The sequence below is a fragment of the Carassius gibelio genome, chromosome A16, assembly GCF_023724105.1.
Source record: "Carassius gibelio isolate Cgi1373 ecotype wild population from Czech Republic chromosome A16, carGib1.2-hapl.c, whole genome shotgun sequence".
Lineage (NCBI taxonomy): Eukaryota > Metazoa > Chordata > Actinopteri > Cypriniformes > Cyprinidae > Carassius > Carassius gibelio.
In genome coordinates, this window is record NC_068386.1 from 7670577 (window position 1) to 7696722 (window position 26146).

Sequence of the window (26146 nt, forward strand, 5' to 3'; positions counted from 1 at the left end):
CAACAAGATCTGTTTTAGTTTATTAAACCAAAAGAATTGTTAAAGTAAGATAAAGTCATACATGCATATTTAAATTGTAATGGAAGTTTTATTTTTAGGTGAACTATACTTTTAATTGTTATGTGCTTTATTTAGAACTATTTTACTATTCAGGTCACCTTGTGGCTGGATGGGAGAATTGACTCAAAAGGTCATTTAATTCTTGGTCATTTTTCCTAAATTAGAATGTTTTCACAATAGGTTATACATAAGGAGAACCATCAATTTTCCACTTGTAATGGACTATTATATGAGGGCATGTGACCACAAATGGATTTCCAGCCATAAAGAGGGGCGGAACATAACTGCTAAACCTCTGTGCCAGAAACTCGACCAAATTAACCCCTAGCTGTAGCAAACCCTGAACAATGCAGCAAATTTCACTTTAACACAATTGAGTCACATACAGCTGGATGTCAAATTTTCATGAGAAAAAAAATGACATTGGTTTTAGGAGAGACAGAGATGGGGAGGGGGTCTTTTACCTTGCACGACATGAGAAACGTCTTTATAATGTCATAATAATGCAGCATGATGATTACCCACATAATATTATTCTGCCTTTATCTCATCTGCTCAGAAAATTGAAGGTCCATAAAATAAATAATGTTTGTGTTGCCACTGCCTGCTTGTAATCGGCTTATGCGCAATTTACATAAAAATTCAGAATCCAAGTCTTCCTGATTATGATGTTTAAAAGACACAGCAAATATACAGGAACTCGCGGTCCCCACTTTGCAGTTTAGCCTTTGGCAAACACGAGCCATTCTCTGCCTAAAGCTGATGATGTACACAAGTGTGTGAAAGCTCTGTGGAAAAAAGTGTTACAGGTGAACAAGAAAGCTTTTAAAGTTGCACCTTGATCCTGCCACCCTACATAAATCTGAGCAAAGCAAATATTTTTTTTTTTTGGATCTATGTCGATGGCCCAATGTTTGAATTACAATTTTCTTAATGTAGAGACTGCAACAGCTGCTTTATAACAATTGTTCAGGGACATTTAATGAAAAGTTTGATGTTGATTATTTTTAAAAGGCAGATCTTTATATTAACTTTCATTTATAAGTCATTAAGAATTATTATATAATAAATAAATCAGTAAGTCATCAACTTTAATGTCAGCATGAAATTTCACTCTATTTGTGCATATACACACACATACATAATATTATATTATAGTCAGGGGTTACCAGACAGAGAGCCTGCTGTGACATCACAATTTCATATACAGTACATAAAGTATATAACATTAGCAGCAGCGACTTTGGCAATTTGGCCAGTTTCCACATTCAACCTCATGGAGAATAATGCTCCTGTGCTAAACTCTCCACAACATCCCCTCATTCACATACATATTCATTCTACTTCAGCTCCAATATTACAGGCAGGCTTGTGTCGCAGTCATCACCACCAGCTAAACTTTATCTATCACCATTACCTAAATTACACTGCATGATTGATTTGCATTGCTGTGCCTGATCACAGCATGACACTGATCAGCTGCTTTCTGCATTCATTAAACAAACCTGACAAACTTTCAACATGGGGAGCAATACTCTTGCAAAGAATAAGTACATGAATGTTCTATGATCAATATAGTCCTATTTTGATTTCTGCACCACATTTAAACAACAAAAAGAGTAGAAAATGCACCACTAATTCACATTCTGAATGTGCATACATTTGACACATTCTGAAGAAAATGAGAGTGATGCTTTATAAAAAAAAAAACAAAAAACAAATAAAAAAAAAAAAAAATGCTATTTGGTTGTTAAAGTGTTCCAAGTAGTTTTTAAAGGAATAGTTCACCCCAAAATGATAATTTACCGACAGTTTACTCAGGCCTTCCAAGATGTACATGTGTTTGTGTCTTCATCAAAACAGATATGGAAAAAAATTAGCATTATAGTATATCAACCGGCTCATCAGTGGATCCTCTGTAATTAATGGGTGGAGAAAGAGTTACTATGAATTATGGATGCACATTTTTTCCAGAAGCAACAGTTTAGAGTTAAAATGCTTTAATAATGGATTTGATTCTTTTCACTTTGCAATATGTTGATATTTGGACTTGTGGATTATTGTGATTGTTTTTATCAGCTGTTTGAATCTCTTTTTGATGGCACCTATTCACTGGATCTTGGTTGTTGCCAAGTCAAAAATGTGATAGTGGTCTCAGGATATGGCTCAGAACCCTCCTTCAAGTCAATACATTTTTCAAATGTAACAGCATTTAGAAATGTAACAGCACACCTCTGCTCAACAAACTGCATGATTTAAGGTGTCATCAAGTCCCCAACCCTAAGTATCCACAACAGTAGCAGTGATACTAATAAACTGAATTTCATTTGGCCCCCTTAGATCCCGCTCTGGCTCTCTTATGTTTTTGTGTGTGGGAAAGAGGGTTATGGTGGGAATGTTGAAGCATTGAATCTGCTCTGGGCACACAAATAAGCCATCTGGTCTGTATGGATTCAGTGCGATCGGGACAGCATGCAGCTTATGTAGAAGCAGATAGCAAATAATAATCCAACACCCCGCTAACTGTCACACTCTATAGGCCACGTGATCATCCAACTGACATAAATACAGCCTAACACAGCCCACACGCACACACAAAGGCACTTTCTACACACCAGACATGAGTTATGTGTGAGAAATAATCTGTGAAAAATGTGAAGGCATTTGTTGAACAACAGTGGTTATGCTATTGGTTTTACTAGATAACCGTGTCTATTCTAATACACATATGTTTGTCTGTATTATACAGTAGGAGGATTTTCTTTTTATTTCATATACACACATCTTCAAGCAAAATATTTGCAGCTCTTTAAGACACCAGAAAACAAGTTGAAAATTAGTAATAAATGCATTGATAAAAGAAACTTAAACACTATAAATAGAATAGACATTCTAAACACTAAACAGTAAAAGTAGTGCAGCAACAGTACAGTAAAAAAAAAAGAAAGGAATGAAACAGAGAAACACAGAGGCTCTCCTGTGGCTCAGATCTATTTGCAATGTGCAGCAAAAACAGACAGATATATATAACTAAGTACTGTGTCAAAATTAGTCAATTATAAACATCATGCAATTATAAGTATTTCTAGCTACAGGGAAAGGGACACAATAACTGTAAAAGTACTTCTTGAACTTAGCACTAAATTGAATGAACTCAGTTAAGTTCAGAGCACCCAGTAAAGCACTTTTCCACATCACAAAATGGGCTTGTAATGGAAAGAGTGAGAAAATGAGTAATGGTAAATGAAGTCTGGAGTCTGTGTATTATGGCGTGAACTCTGTTCAGTGTCTGTTCCTTTGAGTTCAGAGTTTGGAGCAGCAGCATGGTAATGAACAATCATGTTCCATCATGCTCCATTGAACTCTGATGGGGCTGATACAACATCATTCTTGTCACTTACAGACCTTCCATGACTGAGCGGAGAGGATCTGCTTTTGGCTTGATGGATTATAGATTCAAAAAAACAATTTCTGCATTCGGTTAACTGTCATTTTGGTCTGTGGAAAGAAAATGACATACTATTTTAATTGACTTGTGCGTGCCATGTTTAACAGTATGGGTTTATGGGAGATGTTTAGAAAGGAAACGGGGTAGCTCCCTAAGTCAGGCGCTTCCCTCCGCCCCTCAGGGTGGGCGGCAGCGGGACTGGCGAAGTGCTAAATTGCTCTGTGTGAGTTTGGTCACGGTTGAGCTCTCCTTGAGATAATGAAATGACAATTAATCCAAAAGCTGTTGCTACTCACTCGTTTACTCCCTTGCGCTCTTGTAAGTGGAGGAAAGAAGAGGCGAGAAAACTATGGCCAAGAGAGGAACGCTAAAGCACCAGTTTGGGACATTCATTTTCTTTGCCACACACAAACTCACATGGCTAGGAATCGGTGGACAGGTAGAAGCAGATGCAACGTGGGTAAGCACACATGCAATACAATCCATTATTAGCCCGTGTTTTTATTGTGAATCCCAGGGGAGGAATTATATGAAAGGCCACATGCTCTAATCACCCACTGCTCTATTCAGACGGGAATATACGAAAACAAACGTCAAAGTAGAAAAAACGGGCACAAATACCCTAAGCAGACAACAACAGATGATTAAGTGTCTCACATGACCCTTATATGACTGGACAACAGAGCTAAAAGGTAAATGATACTGAAGGGAAATGATTTCTAAAATACCATGTGAAGTGGAGGTAAAAAAAAATAAAAAAAATAAAAATAAATAAATTATATATATATATATATATAAAGGTATTTTAGAAATCAATTCCCTTCAATTTTGAGCAGTCCAGGGTGATTATGAACATGAAATTATCCAACCATGGCTACCTGTTTCACAGAAATATAAAGAAGAGGGAAAACAAAGCCCAAATGCCCTTAATCATCCATCACAATGAGAAAAACCAAAGTATATATTTCTGATGTGTAGCAAAAGATAATTTAGCTTTACAAATTAGTGAAGTGGCTTTAAGAAAAGAGCTAGAGCAGTGAAAATTTGCATGTCCACCATCAGGGCAATAATTAAAAATTTCTAACCAAAAGAAAATGTTACAAAACAGCCCGGAAGAGGACGTGTGTCTACATCGTCCTAATGCATGGTGAGAAAGAGAGACTCTTCAAGGGTCACAGCTGGAGAATTGCAGAAAATAGTTGAGTCTCTGGTTCAGAAAACCAAAAAATTGGTCAACCAGAACCTACATCAACACATGTTGTTTGGGAGGGTTTCAAGAAAAATTCTCCTAGCTCATTCAAAAACAAACTCCAGCATATTCAGTTATCAGACATGACTGGAACTTCAAATGGGACTGGCTTCTATGATTAGATGAAATTAAAAATGAGCTTTTTAGCAGTAAACACTCAAGATGGGTTTGATGGACACAGAGATTAAAAGTACCCCAATGTGTATTAAATATACTGCTGTTTTTTTTTTTTATGTTGTGGGCCTATATTTCTGCTGGAGGTCCTAAAGGAATTGTCTCTGATCTCTTGTCAGGTGTTCTCTAACATCATCAGGCATTATAGGAGAACATTTAGAGCTGTTAAACTGTCAAATGGAGGTTTCAAAAAGTATTGAATAAAAGGGTGCCGTTAATTGTGACCAATGTGTATTAGAGAAAAACCTTTATTCATAATGATATTTCCCGCCATTTTAAATTCTTATTGTCCAATGGATTTTTTAAATAAAAGATCAAAAGGATTAACAATGCAGATACATTTTCACAGCCTTCTTTGATTATATTTATCAATACATAATTAATTAAAGGATGGATTAAAATGACAGAAAGTGGCAGTAAAGACATTTATTATGTTGCAACATATTTCAATTTCAAGTAAATGCTGCCCCTTTGAGCTTTCTATCATCAACAATTCCTGAGGGACAAAAAATATCATGGCTTCCACAAAAAAAAGTATCAAAGCAGCATAACTGTTTCACGAACTGACAAAATAAATACTTTGAATGCAAAAAAAAAAAAAAAAGTACTGACTGTGTCAGTGACAGCAAGCATCAGGGTAAACAAAGGTGTAATACAACCATTTGTTTCTTCACACAATACTTAATGCTCAAACAGAGTTTGTGAACAATCAATGACAAATGTAATTTTCAAAAGGGTTTATGGTCTACCTGTTAGGTAATTGGTGAAGGGTGATTACTGAAGTGAGCAGCTAATGAATGACAGCATGTTGAAAATCTCACTGTGTGATGTCAACTGAAACCAATAAACAAACCTGCTACAATAATTGTGTTGATAGACTGTTACAGAAACACTCTTTTTACATACCAAACTGCTTTTTGTGTACCTTAATGCAGTTAACAAAGCAACAGCTTTCCAGGTAGTCAGTAACATACCTGATAATGACTAGCTTTTGCAAGCTCGTGATTGGCTGATTCCACATGCGATGAGGTGGTCTGAATGTAATCTTCAACGCTGTCTGTGAAGAGAGAAAACAAGCATTATCATTGCTGTTATCATCGTGTTTCGATGTTATTAAATGAATTAAAATGAATCACTGAAAGTACTTTAAATATATCTCAATTATTATTGTACGACCATTTGTGTATATCTAGTATAAAAGTATAAACAAATAGTTGTAACATCTCTCCCTGTACCAAAAGAAGATTAGCTAATATTCTACTCAAGAAACCCTTCACAAAAAAAGGTCATTTTCAGCTGAGAATTGTGCTTAGAAACACACATACTGAGTAATAATCAGCTAAAAACACACAAAGACTCAGTTATGTCCTTGCTTCCTTAATTTGTAGGAAAGACAGCCAATTATTAACTTTGAATAATCCAAATGAGGTGTCTTGTTCCAATGCACATGTACTTACACTAGCGAGTGAGAGCATTGATTTAAATGCAAAGTCAATTCCCTTCCCAATTAAAAACAAATGTGCGGTTCAAAACACAGGAGTGCAGGACGAAAGCAGAAGCGGGAGGGTTACAGCGGGGTTAAAGCAGGGCAGGCTCAGCTGAGGGGATCACTGTAGACCTCACCTCTGCCTAGCTGGAGAAACTAATGAGGTTTTGTTTATCTTTCTCTGATTTGATTTGGTGCTGGTCTCCGTCGTCACCTTGAGATGTGGCGGAGGAGGGTTTGCATGGAAAGAAGCTGGAAACTTGTGCAAGAATGTGTTTTTGTCTATTTATTTTTTTAAATTCATCATTCAGTTAGATGGCCTTTTAAAGGATTAACAAGTGCTATCAATTTGTAAACTTTCATCCCACATTCCTTACCTGGATTCATCTCAACCCCACATTTCTTTCTATTTCTGGTAACAGCTAAATTGCCTATTTTAAATGAGCTGAGAGGAGCATAGTAGCTCCCTGGGATAATTAAACCTGTAGGCACCTGTTGTACCACATCACAGTTTCCCGTACTTCTCATCACAAGTCCGTTCTCAGGTGGAGGTGCCTGAACAACAAGCTTCATCGAATAACAAAAGTGAAAAATAGCGAGAATATGGTTCTGGGTGCTGCAGACAGGAAGAAACAAACCAAAGTTTACACAAAGCAATATCCGGAAGTGTGTGTGGGCCGCACAATATTCAGAAAGTGCTCAGTATCTACTCCAGTGACCAATAGAACCCTCCCAGCTCGAAAATGTCTTCTGTCTCCATCTAAGATTACTGACCTGTCATCTACTCCCAATATAGGCCCAGTGAATCTGGGTGGAAATGAGAAATGGTTCATTTAGAAACACAGAAGGGAGATGACACATCATACGGAGACTTATCAATCAATATTTCAATAGCGAAAACTGAAAAGAAGGCTCTGTGCTTGATGAATCATCAGCCATGTCTGCTAAACACACCCTGCAGGGCAACCAGCCTCTTATTAGTGTCAATTGTGTCAAAAAGACATTCTAAATGGATTTTTATCAAAGCTATTGAGCAATGCTGTTCCAAAAGTCTCCTCGCTGTTTACGGTCTACACAGGCAGCTATTTTATACAGCAGCATCCCAACTGAAATGGAACTTCATAAGCGAATGATTCGAGATGCTTTTCATAGCAATTCTGCAAACTGTCACTCATGTACATGGGACAAATGACTTCTCACATGAAGCGCACAAGATATTCAGTTGATTTCAACAGAGCTCCATGGTGGCTACCCATTTTTTCTACTCATTCTACTCATTTATTCCCTCCATAGAGTTTTCAAAATATTCTGCTATAAAGAGTGTTAAGCTGGCAACCTACCAACTATAAGAGGGAAAGCATAATATTACAAATTTGAAAAATCTGACAAAGGTACAATACTGGGCATTTCAATTATTTTAGGGAGAGAATGAAGCCCATGAAGCATTGCAGATTACTGCTAAAACTAAATGGTGGTGCAATATTAAACTATTTACTTACAGTCATTGATTCTAAATAATTAATGCACAAAATATTCAAATATTTACAAACTTGGGCACATAATGCAATGCTTCATGTCAATGGGTGGTTAATTATGAGTGGTTTAGGCCTTTTTGGAGTTCTGTTTCATTAATAATAGGAACATTTCTGATTGGCTGCCTTTTTCTTCAAAATAATGGGCAGTGAGGCTCTTCCTGGAGAATCTGGTCAAATGTAACAAATAATGTAAAAAATAATAACAGTTAAAGCACCATACCTCATCGCTTAATATGTCATGGTAAGTTTGTCTTGAAAAGTTTATGCATCACCGCTAAAAATCAATGCAGACACAATGACTGTTGCACATTTTAGAGCCTGATGTTACCAACACTAAGCTAATGACCTGATACTCTAAAAATACAAAAATACAGCACACAAATATTTTGTCAATAATAAGTTTTAGATTAAATATATGTATCAGTTAAACATTTTCAGTACTGAATAAAAGTATTTGACATTTCCATAGGCTCCAAAGGTTTTAGCATTTAGAAAAGCTAACCCTTTCTAAAACATTCTTGTCACAGTGTATTCTGGGATTGTCTTATTATAAACAAAGTATATGTTATTTTATACAACAACATAATTTTGCTACATATTGTTTCAAACTGGCTTCACATCAGGATAATGCCCGAAAACAGCAAAAAGCAGGTTTTGCTCAGTAAGCTTAATTTTGCAAAGGAACAACAGTGTTTGGTTTCATTTTTAATTCACTTACTAAACAAAATGTCTTAAAGTTAAAAACAAATTGATAAAAGATGCACCGTTAACCATAAAGCATTGTGTGTATCACTGGGATCCAAAAAGACCTTTACTGTTTTAAACTAGCTGAATCACACCAGCTCTTGTTCCTCTTTTAATTCAGCTTTTTATATGCAGAATCCTGCTCTGTGTAATATAACCTTATCGACTGCCAAACATGGGCAAACAGCCTCTGAAAACACACATACAAATGTTGCTTTTTAATTTTCATCATCCTCAATTTGTTTAAGAATTACAGGGACATACTTTATAATGACTCTAAATGAACAGGTTTGACAAGCTCTTATCTGGAGACACCTCAGCTGGTCACCACTGACTCGCACGCACACACACACACACCCGAACAGTGAATACTGCTGAAAACATTAGACTAGAAATAATTAAAGAATCAACCAATTAGGAAGGTACAAAGCTGAGCTGTAAAACAAACACCCAATTAGTTTAAAACATAATTTAGCTTTCGTGGCTCAGAATCAAATCACTTCTTTATGGAATTAATAGACTCGCTATGTACACAGATAACCTTAAGCAGTGCTGAAGCAGTAAATAAACATGACGGCATCAACGCTGACTACAGTGTTAGACAAATGTGGCACACAATACAAGCACACCTGAGGAAATGCTAACATGGACATGCACGTCTTGTGTATGGGGTGAACAATTAAAAAAATAACAAATTAGTATACTTTTAATATACTTAATTTAGTTAGCCTAACAAATTCAAATGAAATTGGCGATTGAACATGATCTGAAGTCATCTGCACATATACAGTACATCATATCAGAACATGTCAGGCTATGTGCCAGTGTTGTCATCATGCTACTTTAAAGGTGCAGTCGGCAATCGCATCTTCCATTTGCTAATTCCATGGGCAAAATAAATTCAGTAGGAATCTGTGCGATTGTGAGTTTCATGTGAGAAAGAAAATGCAGATGCAGATTTCTCTCATTCTCAAGCTGGTCAAAGGAATATTACAAACTAACAAACAGAAAGTTGCTTGGTTTGAAAGTGATTTGTGTGAGCTGTGCTTCATGCATCACTATGTTATTGACAGTGGACAATGGACCTTGTTTGTCAACAGAAAATTTTGCTAATGCACCATTATTATGTGAATACACCAACAGTTTTTTACTACATAATGCCACAACACATTTTAATACATGTAACATTGGCATATTGAGTTTTTTCCTGTCATCTAACAACTAAAAACAAACCATGACCCGTTTCATTCAGGTACGTCGCATATCGTTCTGGCTTTGTCACAAAAGTCCACCTTTCCATAAGGCTGTGCTAAAAGCATCTAAAATTCCCACACCTGTTCACTTGTCTAATCTGTCCTATCTCCACCCCTTCAAATTACGGCCATCCACAGAGACTTTATTCACATCCACCTCTTAATAAACACCCTGGGTACAAAGGCAGAGACCAATTTAGCCACTTCTATTTCAGTCTCTTAAAACTCTAATGGACTCTGAGCAAAAAGGCTGTTGTTCTAGCCTTACTTACTCCTGAAAACATCATGCCTATGCAATGACGCTAATGTTTTCTAACAGCCATTTATGAAATGTTTGCACTTTGCATATGTAGGTGTATACAATCTCATACACATCAACAACAACGTTCTAAGAAAGTGAGTCTGCAGTGCAAGTGGAAACTCATAATCAGTGTTATTTTAGTATCATACCGCTGTGGCTTATATTTTGAATTAGATTTAGTTTCATATATTCTGTTTTCCTTTTAATTTTAGTAAACATTTTTGGTAAACATGGCCGAAATAGGCATGGTTTTGGAACAGTACAAATGCATCATCGTTTCATCAACAAAGTTTGCAGGGGGAGAGAAACCAGAAGGTGACAAAATAAAAATAAATTGAACAATATGAAAACCTTAATGCATGTTGCATAATGAGAAGATCAGAAAGTGGCATAGAGGAAAATAAAATAAAATATAGTCCACCTACATCCTCAAGTGTCCTCCTAAAGGGCAGAATGGCATTGTTGGGTTTTATTATATACTGTGTGTATACAATAAACTTGTGTCACATAACTTGTGATACCCTTCAACGAGTCTGACTTTATTTCCCTGTGTAAATGTTAAGTGTCCATGCAAGGAAGGAAGTGGGGGACAAGGAAAGTTTCAATATCCCTTTTCTCTCATGAACTCCTTTCATATTGTGTTACGCCTCCATTTTCTCTCCTTTCTCCTTGAGCTGCAGTTGTATTGTGACCGTGAGAGTGTTAAATTAGGATGAAAAGCACATCCTTAACTTTTCCTGAAGGGTAAGTATCTTGATCATCTGGGATCTCTTTTATGACCATTGCGTATGCACAAAACCTGCCCTGAGAGAAGTGAATGCGTCTTCCTATGCAAAAGGTGGGATTTATAAAAAAACAATGTGTGCACATGCATGCAAACTCTGACCCATGCGTACAGACATTTTCCTGGAGAGAGAAGAGGAATGGGCATTATCTAACAAAGAGGTCATGGCTAAGGGTCACATGTCAAATTACCCAAAATAACAATAACGTGTTTCCATCACCTGATATAAATGTTTATGCATAATATCACATTTGGGCAGGTCACATGTCATGGTTCACTCCCCCAAACTTTGTGAAGCACCAACAAAACAGCTTTTGTAATGTACAGTAATATTTATCTCTAAGGATCCACTGATATTAAAATTCTGGCCAATACAGAAAGGCTAATAATTATTTAGATGTTATGGCTGATATTAAAAAATAATTTGTATCATTTATCTTATATTCATATTCTATACTATTATTTACAAGTAAATTCAGAATGCTAAAATCTAAAATCAAGTGAATTTCAGCATCACAACATTACCATGTGCATTAAAAAATAAATTATTTTAATATTTTACAATATTTTATTTGTTTTAAAACTAGTTAAAGTTTATATTTAACTGTGTTCTTAAATTATGAGTGTTAAAGGTCATCTAAAAGTAAACAAGAGAAATTTGAATTTCCAGTTAAATATCCAATACTGAAAATACCATAAAATAATAATAATAATAATAATAATAATAATAATAATAATAATAATAATAATAATAATAATAATAAATAGATCATGCCTGCTGACATGTCCAAGATAAAATGTCAAAGGTTTAAGCTAAACATTTTTTTTTAAATAATTAAGCAATAACTAAATTATCTGCATGTAACCAGGGTCTCAGCTCCTGAATAATGCTTCTGTTTGTCTTTCTCTGCCTGTTAAATATAAATTTAATCTCTGAGGATCTTCTCTGATCTTAGTCTCCTCTAGAGGCCTCACGCTGTAGAGACTAACCCTCTGGTTGTCATGTATTGAGCTGGAGAAGGTGATGTCTTGTTCTCCACTGAAACTCCACCTCAGCACCACAGGGGATTATGGGATGGATATGGGGGGAGAAGTGATTATCAATAAAAGGCCAGACAAACAAGGATGAGTCAACAGACTCTTAACTGGAAACAAAGAGCCACACACACACACACACACACACACACACACAAATTAGATCTCACCTATGGTGTCTCCTTGTTCATGCACCATGCTGGCCAAGTCTTTCATAATCTGATTGACGTCCAGCATGTCTCTCTGCAAAAACAAAACAGAGGCTGGAGCTCAGAGGTGAGTTAAACAAACATCACAGTGCTCTGAAGTGATCTTTTATGCAGTCTCATGGTTCTTGTGTTACTTTCAATTAATTAAACGACAACAAACACAGCAGAGAGATAGAAAGGAAATAGGTCTTATTGAATACCAATTACACATTATTACACATAAACTGGAGCTGATGCTTAGATGTAGATCAGCCATAATAAATATACTATATACTAATTATATCTAACAGATTACATCAAAACTTAATTCATTTTAAAACATAAAAAAACTAATTACTAATTACTCTAATTACTCCCAAATAAAATTACATTTAATTAAATAAAAATGTCCATAAATAATTTAAGTTTTAGTTTCATGGTATATTTTAAAACTTCTGATAAATTTGACTCCTTTAAATTGGTTTTAAATTATACTATTTTGCCCTTAAATACTAAAACTAAAATAAAATAAATAAATAAAAATGGTAAATGTCAGAATTATAATGGTCCTGAAATTTGTCAGTATTAATATTTGACATTTATTTTTATGCTTTAAAGTTTAAAAGATGCTGTTTTTATTCAATAGATAATTCAAATTGGTATCAAAAATTTAGTTTTGTTATCGGTGCCCCTAAAATACTAAAACTCAAATAAAACTTAATGATAATGAATATTTACAAAAAAAAAATAATTAATTAATACTGATAAAAATTATGATTAATATTTTTACATTTTAAAAGATGCTGTTTTTATTCAATATAGGAAAAATGTAAAAGAAAAAAAAAAATTGTGAAATGTTGGTATAGCTGTTGGCAACTATTGTGACAACGCAATCACAATATACTCAGCCATAACATATAAAACACATACAACATAGACAACTAACATGTTTAAACCAAACCTGTTCTTCTGGTGCTGTTTCATGTCAAAATTCCCTCTACACAGGCCTGAAGCAACATGTTGTCTTCTGAAGCCTGAGTCTATCTCCTGCTCACAGGCCTTTTTTTCTCCATACACAACCCTATGCAAGTGCAGCTGGGTCAGTGGAGCTTAAACCATTGAGCCATTCATCACAGGTGTCTGCAATTGTTTGGGAAACTGGCAGCCATCCTGGCTCTTGGCACAAACCGTTTGGCCGGAGCCAAAATGGCCCCAAATCACACATTACTAAAGAGTTTCTGCATTTTCTGTCTCTGGCCGTCAGCACCATCACAGAGCAACATATTTATTTTCCCCACCAAAGCATGGGCACAGTCTAAATTCGGTGTGTAGAAACAACAGGATATGAAGTGTCATTACAGTTGATTAGATGGGAGAAACTTAAAGGATGGTGAAGAAAAAACAGCACAATACACATCTAGTTAAAGCAATCATAAGTTCATTTACTGTAATGTTTAGAATGGCTCCTTAATCTCCGTGGAGCTGCATCCCCTTTGAGAACTGGATTTGTAGCAAACAGGCACTGAATTCAGAATAATTCAAAGCACTAAGTCACAGTGCGACACACTGTGAGGGAAGTCTGTGGGGAAAAATGTCTGATGAAATATGAAGAAATTACTTAAAGACCTAAACAAACTAAACAGCTTTTTTTCTGTTGTTATATAGTTTTAAATATATCTTATTCCTGTGAAGGTAAATCTGAATTTTCAGCATCATTACTCTTGTGTTCAGTGTCACATGATCCTTCAGAAATCATTCTAATAAGTCTCTTATCCTCATCAGCGGGTGTGTTTATTTAACCAAAACAGTATTGTGTAATAATATTATAATTTAAAATTACTTTTATTTTGTAATATATTTTAAAAAGTAATTTATTTCTAAGGCAAAGCTGTTCAGCATCATTACTCCGGTCTTCAGTGTCACATGATCCTTCAGAAATCATTCTAATATGCTAATTTGTTGTTCAAGAATGTTTTTTTATTATTAACAGTGTTGAAAACAGCTGTAATGCTTAATATTTATTTTGATTTAGAAAAAATGCAATGCACAATGTACTATATTTATCATGGTCAATATACATGAAATTACAATTGATCAATAATGGCAATGCAAATTCATATTCTGAGGAATTAGAAATGTGCCTGGTTTTCATTTCTGAAACATAGCCATCAGATTGCTGCTCTTTTCCTAGTGCCACGATTAGGTTGCTCATGTCTAACATCATTCTGTTTTTATTTGGAAAGAGAAAGATACAGACGAGGGAGGTAGATATAGGGAGGAAGCGTGCAAACACAAATCTGACAGGACTCAAAGGGTCTGCCTTTGTTTCATTAGATAAAAAATCTCAGACATCTGCTGCCTCTGACACACAGGTCTGCTTTTCACCACAGACGCGCACACACTTCAGCGAGAGCCGCTGACAGGAACCGCAGCAGCCGCACTATTAAGTGTGTGGACTGATAAGGCTAGAAGTCATGGAAAAAACACACTCTCCCAAACAGAAGATGAATGACACTTCTATGAATGCAACACATCAGGAAGTTTTGCAGGAGCGCAGAGTGACAGGAGCCAATGTGAGAGTGACTGTAAGTCATCAGACGGCCTACAGTAAGAGAAACAAGAAAACAATGAGGTTTTTTATAATTGTTTTTGTCCACTTTTAAAATAACTGACAGACAGGTGATTGATGGACAAGATATGTGAAATATTGTGAAATAATCAGATAAATATCAACATTATATTTTATATATCTGAAGTCAAAAGAGAGCCCTCTGCTGTTACTGGTGAAAGATGCACCAAAAATTCTGTTTTCAGTCCCCAAAATGACCGGCCAACAGGGGCGATTCTAAGATTTTGATTTTAGGGGGGCTCATACCAATAAAGGTATGATTAAAAAATTATATTTGACTATTAGGGTAGGGTTGTATACTACTATCCTTATTGCAATCCACTATTCCATTGTATTCCCTGTATTTCATATATGGGAGTAGGAGTACTGACTGAGCCATATACAACACTGTAAAAAAAAACGAATACAGTTTTTTACATGTGACCAGTCACTGGAAAATTTTGAATTGGGAATGTAGATTTTTACAATAAAGACTTCCTGATTCAGTATTAGGACATTCATGTTTATCCTTTGATGATACCACTGCTTTTTCTTATGGAATGTACGTGGAAATTGGCAGAAAATTAAAACAACATAAGGGTTCAATGACTACAGTGAATCTTGGGAACACAGTGGTATTGTGTGTGTGTGTGTGTGTGTGAGGCTGTCTGTTCTATTCTCACCTGACTGTTGCTCATTTGCAGACCTACTCCCGCACGACAAAAAATGTTGTATATCCATCTACAATGAAAAATAAATTATTATATTTTATTATTATTATTAATTTTTAGCTTTTTAGCCTTTATAATCAACAATACGGTTGGTTATACATCAAGTCAGCCCCTGGAAATGTATTTCATTTCAAATCATTTAACTAACCAGCTAATATTCATTAAGAATATAGACAAAACATGTATTAATGTAATTGTCTATTGGCAATACGTTTAATCTGTTCTATATTTATTTCTATTTATTAAAAATAACACCATTATCAATTTGCCACTTCTATAAATCAATTACTTAAAAAAAAAAAAAAAAAAAAAATCACAGATCCCTTTACTCTTACTCTAATATATGTATCATGATACACTAATGATTCATTATTACTTAATACAAAATCATATTTAATAATACAAAACAAAATAACTCCACATGATGTTTCTCTCTCTGTGTCATTTAGTGCTTTCAGACAATGATGTGTGTCTTTAATCATTTCTGTGAATGGCTGCATAATGTAATGCCGAAATACACAATAATATGTTTTGAATTTTGAAAAGTAAATTAAAATAAATCATGATCGTTTTCTAAAGTATGTTTTCATGGGTGTTAATCGCTTCATTTTTGTTGGAAGAAAAAACAACTGTCACACCGTGATAAAGGCTGAAGGTGAACGCAGCGAAGACGTATTGGTATTGGATGCGAGAACACACACACACGCACACACACACACACCTTGTACTCTCTGATGTTCGCTCTGCTCGGCGCCCCTGTGGATTGAAAAACGCGCTGAATCCATGCAGACTCAGATCAGGGGAGGAGCCGGAACTTGATGCAGCTTGCCACCGTTTCAAATGAGTTTTTAAAGGGGACTGAAGCGATCACTAATTAATTAATCAAATAATTTTTTAGGTGGGCTGGGCATAAGTTTAAAGGGCCTAGCGACGCCCCTGCCGGCCAATTAAACCTTTTTGATTTAAAATAAAACCATGTTACCTTTAAAATGCAAAACTGGGCTGCAGCAGTTAAAGCTCAAAGCTGGTAATTAAAGACAAGGCACTTAACCCCCAGGTTGTTCCTGGGGGATTGTCCTGCAATAAGTGTATTTTTAGTCTTTTTTGGATTAGCACATCTGCTAAATGACTCATTTAATTGAAACTACACCATTATTGCTTAAGCTAACAGAATGAGGCAGCTCTGAACAAAATGAATGTCTCTTAATAAAGAATATGTTGGCTTCAGTCCACGTTTTTGAACACCCTGTGCAATTCTGGCAGCATCATTGATAAAAGGTGATGATCTAAAGTGAAAGGCCCAACAAAATGACTGGGCACAGGTTCAAAATGGCTTTCAGGATCTGATGGCTTGAAAAAACCCCATGGTTCTCCACACAAGCTTAATAGTGTATAACTGTAATGTAAATAATAATAATAATTCATTACATATATGGAACATCATACAAAATCATAATAATTTAAGTAATAACAATAATATATATATATTGTGTGTGTGTGTGTGTGTGTGTGTGTGTGTGTGTGTGTGTGTGTGTGAATAAATTGCCTGAGATGAAATCAGAGTTCCTAATATAGGGGTGATAACCTCACTGCAGTAAATATCACAGTACATGGAGTTATGGTCAAGCAACAATGCAGTGTTTTAATGCATTTATAAGAGCTGAAATGTGCCCTGGATGATGTTGACGTGTTATGCTAGGTGAAGATAATGTGATATGACTACCCTCTGTGTTTCTGATTTCAAGTCCTGAACTAAACGCTGCATGTATCAAAGCTCCCCTGGGGCAAACAACCTGAAATCTCCATATTTAGAAGCAGCCAGCTGGGCGTGTGTAACTCCAAGAGAGGGTTAGAAAGTATAGCATTGAACTGCGAATGATAGAATGAAAATAAAAAAAGAAACCTCGAACAGTGAGTTGGTGGCTGATGGCTTCATAATAGCTTGGGAAAAAGAGCGTTCGCTCATACTGCTAGACAATCAGCTCTGAAAGCTCTGACCATCAGAAATAAGTGAGTGAGAGCCCCTGTAGTGAAAAAAAGAAGGATAAAAACAGTTTTAAGGGGCAACACATTCCCAAAAGACAACATTCATTCTGCACCACCAAAACATCACTTTGTGTCAAAATGAAATATAAATACAATGCTTAGAATTTACAGTCTATTCTTATATAATGCACAGACCCACAGAATATTTACATATATATGCTTAGAATTAACAATTTATTCATAATGCTCAGACTTGTTCCGCACAAATAGCAAATTAAGTTTCTAAGCTAATTTTTCTCTCCGTTCAGTTCATTAAGCCTGTCAAAATATAGTTTGTGCTTTTAAATTCATTAGGATGCCTCATTTAAACTGCATCAAATTGATTTTATGTGTGACCTAAAAATTTTCATCAATTTCTTAATTTTTACATAATTGTTTAAATTACTCACTCATATAATAAGCTTCTACTGTAACTAACTTCTACCTAGCATTAGCAAATGCTAGCATTCTACATGCAAAACAATAACGGCTTACTGAAGAGACAGCCTGCTCTTCATCAGTCTTTACTGCAGTGGTTGCCAAAAGTGACACAAAAAGTGTCCTAAATCCCAGCATAACTGGGCATTAAACCATAAAACACTATTAAGTCACCACCTTTTTTCTCATATTGATAAATAAATAAATTAATTAAGTAAATGTATTTTTAACATTTACTGCCCCATATGAATCTTACTAATAGTATAAACCTCCAGCCTCCAAAAAAAAAAAAAAATAATAATAATAATAATAATAAATATAAAATAATAATAATAATAAAGTTGTTAAGGTGATATCATAAAGTTTTAGAGGTAAAGTGTAGAAGTGGCTGAAGTGAAGTGAGTTTTGTTTATGAGTTTGGCCTGTGAGCTGGGAGCTAATGCGTGGGTGATACACACAAATGAGGTGAAGCAGTGGAATATCAGATTGTGGCTCTATCATAAATCATCACAGGTACTGTCATTTCTACAACACGGCATATGAAAAGACAACATGCCCTGTAAGACAGAAAATCCCTCACAGTGGTGCTGCTATTTTGTATAGCACCACCGCACACTGTATAGATTAAACTGCCAAGAGTGAAGTTTAATCAACACAATAATGACACATTACCGGGCTTGACAGTTGAAGAGATGTGTTTGTGAAAAAACACTTACAAAACCTCAAAAATCTATCTTCTGCACTTTTTATTCTAGAGCAAAAATTGTTGTAACACACTCATATTACCTATTTTGTGAATGTGAATCATTTACATTTTTAGCTGTTAAAGTTTTAGCTGCAGTAACTTTGTGATGTAGTCAGTGTTTTCACTCATTATATTTTTGTTATATATTTCTATTTACCTATTTTTATTTCAGTTTTAGTACTATTAGTACTATTCAGAGATGGGACCAAGTCACACATGTGCAAGTCTCAAGTAAGTCTCAAGTCTTAACCTTCAAGTCTCAAGTAAGTCCCAAGTATTTTTTTCTTGGGCAAGTCAAGTCAAGTCAAGTCACAAGCTATGTCAAGTCAAGTCCAAGTCAAGTCACCTTAATATTGTTATTTTACCTGCAGAATCTGGTCTTAATAAAGTTAAAAGACAAGATATAAGTAACTGTCAGTAAATTAAAATAATTTGGATTTGCATTGTAAATACTCATGTTCAGTAAAATACATCATGGAATCAAACAAAATTGTAACTTCCTAAAATTATTTATTTTTCACTTCTGCCAACAGTGTTTGAAATGTTTTACGTTTTCAACATTGAGTCCATAAAACAAATAACAGCTAAACATCCAACAGACTCCTCTCTGAACACCTCTCTCCCTCTCTCTCAAAAACAGTTTACATACAACATTAAACTTTGTTACATTTCTCCTCTCTCTCTCACACACACACACTCTCTCTCTCTCTCTCTCACACACACACACACACACTCTCTCTCTCTCTCTCTCTCTCTCTCTCAGAGTATAGAATATAAATATGACGTATTTTCAGTTGTTTCATACTTTTTTGTTATGTACAGTACAGACCAAAAGTTTGGACACACCTTCTCATTCAAAGAGTTTTCTTTATTTTCATGACTATGTAAATTGTAGATTCACACTGAAGGCATCAAAACTATGAATTAACACATGTGGAATTATATATGGAATTATATACATAACAAAAAGTGTGAAACAACCAAAAATATGTAATATTCTTGGTTCTTCAAAGTAGCCACTTTTTGCTTTGATTACTGCTTTGCACACTCTTGGCATTCTCTTGATGAGCTTCAAGAGGTAGTCACCTGAAATGGTCTTCCAACAGTCTTGAAGGAGTTCCCCGAGAGATGCTTAGCACTTGTTGGCCCTTTTGCCTTCTGTCTGCGGTCCAGCTCACCCCTAAACCATCTCGATTAGGTTCAGGTCCGGTGACTGTGGAGGCCAGGTCATCTGGCGCAGCACCCCATCACTCTCCTTCTTGCTCAAATAGCCCTCGATGCCTTCAGCGTGACTCTACAATTTTCATATTCATGAAAATAAAGAAAACTCTTTGGATGAGAAGGTGTCCAAACTTTTGGTCTGTACTCTACATAACAAAAAAGTATGAAACAACTTAAAATACGTCATATTTATATTCTGTACTGTGTATGTATGTATGTACACACACATATATATATATATATATATATATATATATATATATATATATATATATATATATATATATATATATATATATATATATATATATATATATATATATATGCGCCGCCCCTGGAATGCGTTTTTTTGACGGCCTGCTGCTAGCGGATCATTAGGGGCCGTTCACATCATGTCTTTTGCGCGCGCAAGTTCGTTATTTCCAATGTAGGCGCGCGGTATGCGCGCTCATAATGGAAGCAACGCGCGCGCGTCGCACCGCATCGAGTTAAAAACATCTAAACTTTTCATAATGCCGCAAGCGCACCGCAGGTCATGTGACAATAACTAACCAATCAGCTTCCTCCTTTCCCGTATCAACGTTGAAAGCTCAGCTAAGATGAAGGAACAGCTGTTCATAGCTGTATATGGATTGCCATTTTGAAACGAATTTAGTAGCAGAGCTACTGCGAGCGATGTTTAGTGCTGCAAATCCATTTATACTTTGCTGAAATTTCCGCGTCTCCATTGAGAGAGAGTGTGTCATGGATGCTTAGCAACGACAGACGCCCCAGGAGCACTTCTGCCCGAGCGCTTTGGAAAGAAGGAGAAAGCGGCGCGACTAGCGTTTTCCACGCGTTTTTAGGCGCGAACTATTGAAGACAAAAGCGATGACCCTCGGTACCTCTCAGGCTGACATGTTGATGTGATGTGATATCTGATTTAAGTGGGCGTGGTGTGTGTAAGGTAGAGAGGGCATGACTGATGATAGTGTCCTGATCCAGTCACGACGCTATTCTCAGCCTGCGCTCCAGCTGAGTAATCAACTTTATTTAAAAAAATAATTTATATATTTTATATTCAAACTGAAAACATGATGTGATTAACACTCAAGTCATTCAAGTCATCGTGTCTCAAGTCAAGTCAAGTCCCGAGTCTTTAACTTCCAAGTCCGAGTCAAGTCTCAAGTCCTAAAAATAGCGACTCGAGTCAACTCGAGTCCAAGTCACCAAGTCACAAGTCCCCATGTCTGGTACTATTTGAGAATAAAATAATATAACAATTATAATACAAAATAATAAATTAAAAAATACAATGAATACCTACCTTAAATCTCTTAAATATTTTACAACTAAATAAACATTGCTTTGAAAAGGACATGTGGAAAAATAGCGCTAGGTTTTTAACATGCCACTGTTTTTTAAGTGCTCAACAGACTCGATGTTTCAACGTTTCTAGCTAATACACAACGCTGCAAAACATATTGGAAATAGAAACCTTTGCCTTTGTAAATAAAAACACAAATATGCGCAGGAGCCTGCAAAGATTTTCAGAAGATACTAAATTGAGTCTGTACTTCCGCAAAATGATCCCTGCAGAAAGAAATATCACTGCATTTTTACAAAGAATTACCAGAAACCACATCTACAAATTTGTACAGTAACTTTATCAGGAGAGGAACAGCTGGGGAACAGAACATTTCTTCACACAGCAGAGCACTGGTGTGGGAATTCAAATAAATAGCTACCATTCAAACTAAACTTAGAAATTTGAAGCAATGCTATTTGACTCCATGACTACTTTGCACCATTTTCTTATATGATACAGGCTCTGCAGTGCTGAATGGCTTTCTCGAGTGCATTGCTTACTTCACTGCCACATCAATGCACCTTTTTAATTCTATAAGAATTGCATATGGTGCAAGTGTGTTAATCATCATTTGCTTGAAGCACTTGTCATTACTCTAGTCATCCATCCGTCCACCCCTGCTGCACGTCTCTTAAGAACCCCCCACCACCGAACAGAGCCTACAGCTGTTCTACCTTTCCAAAATGCCAGTCTATCTTTCACTCAAAGTCTGAGACCAACCCTGTGTGAATGCCACAGCGGCTGCATCATTTAATATCATGCTACTGTTTTATTTATTTTTTTTAATTTAAGAATGTTACTACAAATTAAATCATTCAAATTCAAAATTCAAAAACAGAAAGCTGCTATATGCACGTCTTTAACCCTAAATAACCCCTGATAAATGAATGATGTCTCTCTCTCTGTGTGTGTGTGTGTGTGTGTGTTGGGATCCACTGTAAAACATTATAGGCTGTATTTATGAAATTCAAATCGACTTCCAACATTTATAGACCCCAATAGTCAAAAAGCCAGGACAGATACGCTCTGTCCCTAAAATAAAAAATAATCAAAAGATAATCAAAATCAAAATGATTTCAGGTATGGTTACCTGACCTTTTGTAAGTGACAGTTCACCCCAAAAAAATAATCCAGTCATTATTTATATTATTCTCTCTCTCATATTGTTCCAAATATAATGTTATTGTGTGGTATAAGTGATATGTACTACAGCAGTTTTTGACTAATTTGAGCTTGAGAGCTTCTCGATGTTGTACTGCATCTTAGAAGCTATATATATATACAGTCAAAGCAAAAGCCAATCAGATACTGTCAATATTTCACACATTATCACAGTTTATTCACCGTAGTTTAGAAAATGGTAATAAAATGGTTAAACTGTCTCAGAACAAATTCATCTGGATAACGTTAGATAACACTTAAGCAAAACATGGTCAGGTCAAAGTGTTTGAATAATTTTTGTTCCCAAATTTTTATCAGTTTTACTGGTAATCCAACGTATGAAGATTTTTAGGGTATAATATGTCACAGTTTACTTTATTTGTAATAATAAAGTAATAATAATAATAATATTGTGCAATAATGGAAATTGGGTAAAACACTGAAAAATATATGCTAAATAATAAGGTGCTATTAGTTTTTTTGTATCTCAAAAGCTGTGTAATAATCATTCAAAAATGTCTCCTTTTGTTTTTCACTGGAAACCATCATCAACAACAGAGGTTTGAAATGATATGAGGGTGAAAAGATAAATGAAAGATTTTTCATTTCTGGGTGAACTATTGCTTCAAGTGATAGTCTTATCGTATCGTGCACTTCCTCTTTCTTCATTTAAATGTTCTTCAGTCTCCTTGAATGGCCTGTGTGGTCCTGAGGGGCATAATAAGACTTATGTAAGTTCGCTTTTACTAAGTAAGCAGAATCATAAAACAATCTCCAGAATGATGTCAAGGGACCGTGCATTAAATGGCTGATTTTTGCAAACAAGAAGAAAATAAAAGAGCATATTATGTTTGCGATAGCTGTACTGATGCCCATCTTTGCTGTTCTGACAGTAGTGGAGAGTGCCTGGGGAGATGCTGGCTAATTATGCTTGGTGTGTAGGTTTTGTTTTAGGGAGGGGAGGTGCTGGGCTCTATGCTGTATTTGCTGTGCTAACACAGAAGGCTTTGATCTTTGCCAGTCTAACAGCCTCAGTGCATTCAAATTGGCAGCTTATTTATTGCTTGATTGCTGCAGCTCAAAGGATTCAAGGAACAGGTGGGGCTTGTGCAGTTGGGCCACGAAAAGTGGTCTTAAATGACAATGCTCTGGCAGAAGGCCCCTAAAAATCCAGCTGTCTTTAAAAACTATCAATGCGAGCCTTAGTTTAAAATGATTTGGGCTTTATCTGAGAAACTATCCAGATGCTGTTATTCTAGATTTTGTGCTTCAGCGTTGGGGTTTTCAGTCTTGAAGTCCATGAGGATTCTGCAGGGAAGTCTATGAACTGAAATTCTGTATTAAAAATGCAAGATTTCCTTTCTGTGTACATTTCAAAATTAAGTACTTTAAATTTACCCTGAATAATAATGGACCTTTATCTAGTTATAATTTCTAATCTAATTTTTATTTCTATATAATAATAATAATTAAAATAATTAAAATAATTATTATAATTAAAATAATTATTATCAAAATATACCCTAACAAACACAATATCCATATATTTTACTACTATTTAAAGGTTTTAATAAAACAAATTGAAATTAATTTCAATTAATATAATAATAAATGGTGATTAGTGGTATTAAAATTCTAATAACAACAACTCCTCTTCATTATTATTATCCAGAGAAATCTTTTCTATTGGAGGACACTGGGTTGGTAGAGAGCGTGTTTGGAGGGTCTCTAGGCCTGTAAAGGTTGAAAAGCTCTGCTCTAATGTACTAATGCAGTGTTGAACTGTGAAACACTTTGCTTTTCCACTCCTAATGCTGCCTTCCATCCTCCTCCCAGAATCCTATCCACCACCCTTCTCCCCTCCCTGCCTCTTCTCTCTCTCTTTCCCTCTCTCTCTCTCTCTCTCTCTCTCTCTCTCCATTTTTCTCACTCTCCTAGATAAATGTGTTTAATGCTGATATGAGATTCTCCCCACATCAACCCCACACCCACCCCCCAGCCCAAAGGCAACGGGCAACGGGACGTGGTGTCAGTGCCACAGCAGAAAAACTGTTAAGCAGATTTACGCGCACGCTTACAGCCCCCCAAAAAATGATGACATTTCCGTGCGGAGCCTGCTGAGGGCTTAAGCGTGAAACATCTCTTTTTTTGCCCTTGCTGAATAAACGGTTTATAATGTAAAATCAAATGTTTCCTTTCTGTCATAGCCCAAGGACCTCAAAACTCAAAGCACACAGTCTTAGGGCACAAAGAATGTGTGTATGCATCCAATCCCGGAAAAGAAGAAAAATAATAATAATAACTGAGATGGTATGGGGACTGTTGTGTGTGTCATATTTTAGATGAGAACTGTAACACGAGTTGCTCAACAGCACTTGATATTGATTGTGACACAAAAACAACAACAATAAAATAATCAGAGGCACATCACAGGGATGCACAATAAAGCCAATGGCAAACACTAAAGGAAGCAAGACATGTATTAATGTTTAAAAAAGGATAGAAATCACTTTCAGAAAAACAAATCAATACAGCAAATGTAAAACCAGAGAGAGCCTCTTTTGGTCGTAAGAGCCTTTTAGTGTGTGACGACTACAAAAACTGTTTAGAAAAAAATCTTTCCTTTTACTTTTACTCTCTTTTTGTCATCTTTAATTCATCTTAGTCCATTTGCTATGACTAAAATGGTATTAAAATAACATTTTAGTGTAATCTAGAAGAGTTCTATAGAATTTTCTATTATGCAGAAAATAACAAAAAAACATATTCTGAACTAAAGAGCTCTCTTTACAGGAATATTAAACATAAAAAATATTGTTTTACACATTCAAAAAAGATTGATCGATGTAAATAAAACTATAGACCTCCTGAAATAATAGCACATTATGAGCATACTGAAGTATTAAATGCTGTTTAAATGTTACTGTGTTGTGGAATCTCAATGCTTTACAGATCAAGTTCCATGTTTTCGACTGTTTAGGCTATTTGCATTATATATAACATGCTGTTATGGCAGTCAGACATGACGAAATTACTGAAGAGGTTCTGATTAATTCAGTGATTGCTCAAACTGATTGTCAATTCTCTGAAAAGAAAAGACCCATAGAGTCATTTTTTGGGGGATCAGACTGGTTGTTCAAGGTTACTTGTTGGTTCACCAGTTCTTAACATATAGTTCAGGATTCCCAGTCATATACCTTTATGGTTTAATTGGGGAGGAGAAAAAGTGATTAAAAAATGTGCTGTGAGGGCAGGTCTTTCTAAGTTCATAGCTGTGGATTAATGGGAGGAGGGGCAGAGAGAGGGAGAGAGAGAGAGAGAGAGAGAGCACCACCACGGAGTCAGAGTTCTCTTAAGGGTCACGCTGTTTGTTATAAGAATAACAATGTCTTTGCCTTGATGCATCAGAGTAGAAAAGCATGCAATGTGCTCTGACATGGCCATGGCCATGGTCAAAACAACTTACATGTTCAAAAACAAAGTACAGCAACACATGGTAACATCATGACATCATGACGTACACTTACATGCCCAGACACTGGACATTTTGTACATTCAGTACATTTAGTAGTGGTGTTACGGTACACAGAAGACATGGTTCGGGACGTACCT

At 35.8% G+C, this 26146-nt stretch overlaps 1 protein-coding gene across 4 annotated transcripts in view; it reads right to left on the bottom strand.

Annotated features, from left to right (window-relative positions):
• Nucleotides 1-26146, bottom strand: part of LOC128030029 (t-SNARE domain-containing protein 1-like) — a 94697-nt gene that overhangs the window by 19827 nt on the left and 48724 nt on the right. For 3 of the 4 annotated variants that reach the window (XM_052617497.1, XM_052617496.1, XM_052617495.1), the window contains 2 exons: nt 12240-12312; nt 5906-5988 (listed from right to left, as the gene is read on the bottom strand). In XM_052617497.1, coding sequence (XP_052473457.1) covers nt 5906-5988; nt 12240-12312 — 156 coding nt within the window. Of the gene's footprint in view, nt 1-5905; nt 5989-12239; nt 12313-12768; nt 14860-15548; nt 15607-26146 lie in introns of those variants that run through there. The other variant, XM_052617498.1, reaches the window with a different exon arrangement.